The sequence below is a fragment of the Helianthus annuus genome, chromosome 6 (assembly GCF_002127325.2).
Source record: "Helianthus annuus cultivar XRQ/B chromosome 6, HanXRQr2.0-SUNRISE, whole genome shotgun sequence".
NCBI lineage: Eukaryota > Viridiplantae > Streptophyta > Magnoliopsida > Asterales > Asteraceae > Helianthus > Helianthus annuus.
This window is the reverse complement of record NC_035438.2, coordinates 16,923,967-16,927,744: the sequence shown is the minus strand read 5'-3', so window position 1 is coordinate 16,927,744 and position 3,778 is coordinate 16,923,967. Positions and strand designations below refer to the sequence as shown.

Genomic DNA, 3,778 nt, shown 5'->3' with positions numbered 1-3,778 from the left:
TTTGTATAGTTGTTGTCAATTGTCATAGCTTAATCTTAGGAATTGTTTTCTGTCCATTTTGTGTACATGTATTCCGGTAATTATCAATTAGAATCATAATGTCTATCTTAAAAATTGATAACAGATTTATAATATTCAAACAAAAATATTAGATATTCGGATAAACCATAAGTTAGGATGCATGGAATCACTGTTTAACTCAAACATGGAAACAAAATTCCCATTGCTGCTCTAATCATTGTTTCCTTCAAAACCATTATATAAACCTCATCAATCACTGCACACTATCATCAACCAACCAACAATGGCTACTTCCAGCAATGGTCTTCAACTTGCCACTTTGTTTTTAGGTGTTTTACTGTTCGGAACGGCCGGTTATCTATGTGAGTCAGTTCCAGGCATATACACGTTTGGAGACTCATTGGTCGACGTCGGAAACAACAATTTCCTTTCTGGTTCTATGCTTAAGGCTGATTTCCCTCCCCATGGTATAGATTTTCCTATGGGAATAGCCACGGGCCGGTTCAGTAACGGGAAAAATGCAGCTGATTTTCTAGGTATGTATTAGTGTATTACTGACTATACAGCATGCATTTGATCATTAGTTACATAATGAATATTCATAGGTTAATTGTGAGAACTAATTTCTAGCGTCTTGCTAGTTTTGTTTTAATGCAATCGCGGCCATTCTAGAAAAAATATCTGATTTTTGGAAGTAAAATGTCTTGTGATTTTGACAGCTGAAAAAGTGGGATTACCTACAGCACCGCCGTATCTATCATTGGTGTCAACCGGCTCAGGGACAAAGCTGAATAGTGCGATGGTGACCGGAGTCAGTTTTGCATCTGGAGGTGCCGGAATCTTGGATGGAACCAATGGAATCTTTGTAAGAAATGTAACTATACCATAACATTATGGTCCCTGAAGATGCTTTTTAAGAGTTTGTTGGTGTTGCAACAAGTTTGCTGGAGTGGCAAGCGAACTACATGGAGTTCGTTTTAGATATTTTTATCCCTCACCTTGAGTTCGCTAGTCAAATGAGCGAACTCCAGATGCTCCCTGCCAGGAGTTCGTTTGTCACACCAACAAACTTCGTGTTCGCTCAAATGAGTAGTGAACTGCCTAAAAGTACAAGTTTTAAAACACACACAGAAACCGCCCACTAATCCAGAAAAATCTACAGCAATCTTTTATAACTAATTTAGCGGATAATTGAATTAATATAACATGTAAAAGTAATACCGTTAAAACGATTTTAAATCAGCTTTAAACACGAATGAGCATGGATCGAATGTGCCACGCTTACATCTTCAATCTAGTTAATGTTTATGTTTAGATTTATGCCTTATAACTTAACATGTGATTATAAATCTAAATCCAGGAACCAATTGCATTGACACAACAAGTAGAGTACTACTCTCTTGTGCATAATCAGTTGATTCAAGAAATGGGTTCAGCTCGCGCCAACACTCACTTGAATAAATCTCTATTTGTGATTGTGATCGGAAGCAATGATCTCTTAACTTACTTCGACAAAGATTCCCACGTCTCAAAGCAATACACCCCAGGACAATACGTTGATCTTATGGCTTCCACCCTTAAACAACTTATGAATGTAAATACTTAACCCTTACTTTGTTAAGGCACACATATAGGTTGCAAAACAAGACACATTAATGGTTGAAATATGATGATTAAATTGTTAACTTGATATGATTGCAGAGGTTGTATGGGCTGGGAGCACGTAGATTCGCGGTATCTGGAGTTGGAGTGATTGGATGTTGCCCGGAACAAAGGTTGCAGATGAACACAACCTATGGATGCAACGCAGCAGCAAATTACTGGTCGAAAATGTACAATGTACGTCTAAAGAATTTGCTAAAGAAGTTGAAGACACAATCACCGGATATCAACTATTCTTACTTTGACACATACCTTGCCATGAATAACCTCATCCAAGATCCTCAAAATTATGGTACTTGCTACTATCTAATGACATTATTTGATCAAATACATTATTGCATGTTTTGGAATGTTGAAAACTAATAATATTGATTTTATTTCAGGTTTTTCCGAGATAAAAGAAGCTTGTTGTGGAAATGGCAAATTGAATGCAGAAATTCCTTGCCTCCCAATTTCCACATATTGCTCCAATAGAAGTGATCATCTATTCTGGGATCTCTATCATCCTACTGAAATGGTGTCTCATATGCTTATTGACCTTGTATATAGCGGATCGCGAAAATTCACGCTTCCAATGAACATAAGAGACCTTGTTCATCTATAAATCCAAGATGTGCCTGTGGCAAGGGCGACCTAATGTTTTTGGAGACCCTAAATGAACTAAAAAGTTAGGGCCCTTTTAATTATATTTTTCTATAAACCCTCCTTTACACGGTCAAATGAATTAAGAAATTTATAGTTGGGCAGTTGGCTGAGTTAATTTTTTACGCTATATGTAGTTTGCGTATAAATATGTTTGGATAAAATTTATTTTTTCTAGCTTCACTTGTTGCAAATTGTTATCACTCTAGCCGCTAGTTACTCCTCTTCAATACAATAAATTAGGCTTAATTGATTTAAACATTCTATGTTTCAATTTATCTATTTCCCTAAGTAGGGCTGTTCACGAGCCGAGCCGAACCGAGCAGACCTTTGCTCATGCTTGGCTCGTTTACAAACCGAACCGAGCGGAGCGGCTCATTTAAAACCGAGCCTCAAATCAAGCGAGCATTTTTCGAGCAACAAATATTCCGAGCGAGCGTCGAGCGAAGTTCGAGCGATTTGGACATCCGTGTCGCCCGATTGAAATTCGCTGAGAGAGATAGTGACAATGTTTGGTCTCAAGTTTTTATGTCTTTAAAAACACGCACGTTTCATGACATAATATTTTTCTTATGAATAACAATGCTGTGGCCGATGAGGCGATGAATATATTTTGCACGAACAATTACATTGAGAGCAGGAGACGGTCGACTTAGGGTAACGACATGAAACACTAAGATGATGAGCAGCTTGTCGTTTATCGGTTTAGGATTTAACTTTTAGGTTTTGATATTAATTTTTTTATTGGCGTGGTTGGGCTAGTACGTATAGATATAGTTGTAAATTTGTATATAGTGGACCAAAATTAATAGAGTGATATATATAAAACTATAAATTTAATTTATATTTAAATATATATGTATGTGTAATGTGTGTATATATATAGGTGTGTGTGTGTATATGTATAATTTATATTTATGTATATATATATATATACTAATTATTAATTAAAAATAATAATTCGAGCCGAACCGAGCCGAGCAAACCTTTGCTCATGCTTGGCTCGTTTACAAACCGAACCGAGCAGAGCGGCTCGTTTACAACCGAGCGTCAAATCGAACGAGCATTTTCCGAGCAATTTCCGAACGAGCGTCGAGCGAGCGACGAGCGGCGAGCGATTTGAACAGCCCTACTAAGGGGTAACTTTGTAAAATAGTAAATTTAGAAGTGTTCCAATTAGGTCACTCAAATTTTAAAAGTGTTTTAATCAAGTCACTCAACATTCATTTTTCATTCAAATTAAAGGTTTTTTCCCTCCATTTTATAGGTAACCATGATGATGTGGATTTTTGTTCTTTTTTCCCTTTTATTTGATGCTAACGTCGAGTAATGACATGGATTTTAACTTTTTTTAATCGTTAACGTAAATAAAGTGTTCTTATTTTTAATAAATACAATTTCATATATTAAAATTATCGGACCCTAACATCTTATGCTCCATTTTTTTGCTCCA

The 3,778-nt window shown here is 36.3% G+C and overlaps 1 protein-coding gene across 1 annotated transcript; it reads left to right on the top strand.

Moving 5' to 3' along the window:
- Nucleotides 1-304: 304 nt before the first annotated feature.
- LOC110944494 (GDSL esterase/lipase At5g55050) lies at nt 305-2,287 on the top strand. The gene is made up of 5 exons (XM_022186158.1): nt 305-557; nt 741-886; nt 1,382-1,615; nt 1,723-1,975; nt 2,067-2,287. The coding sequence occupies exons 1-5, from the start codon at nt 305-307 to the stop codon at nt 2,285-2,287; spliced, it is 1,107 nt and encodes a 368-aa protein (XP_022041850.1).
- The last annotated feature ends 1,491 nt before the right edge of the window (nt 2,288-3,778 follow it).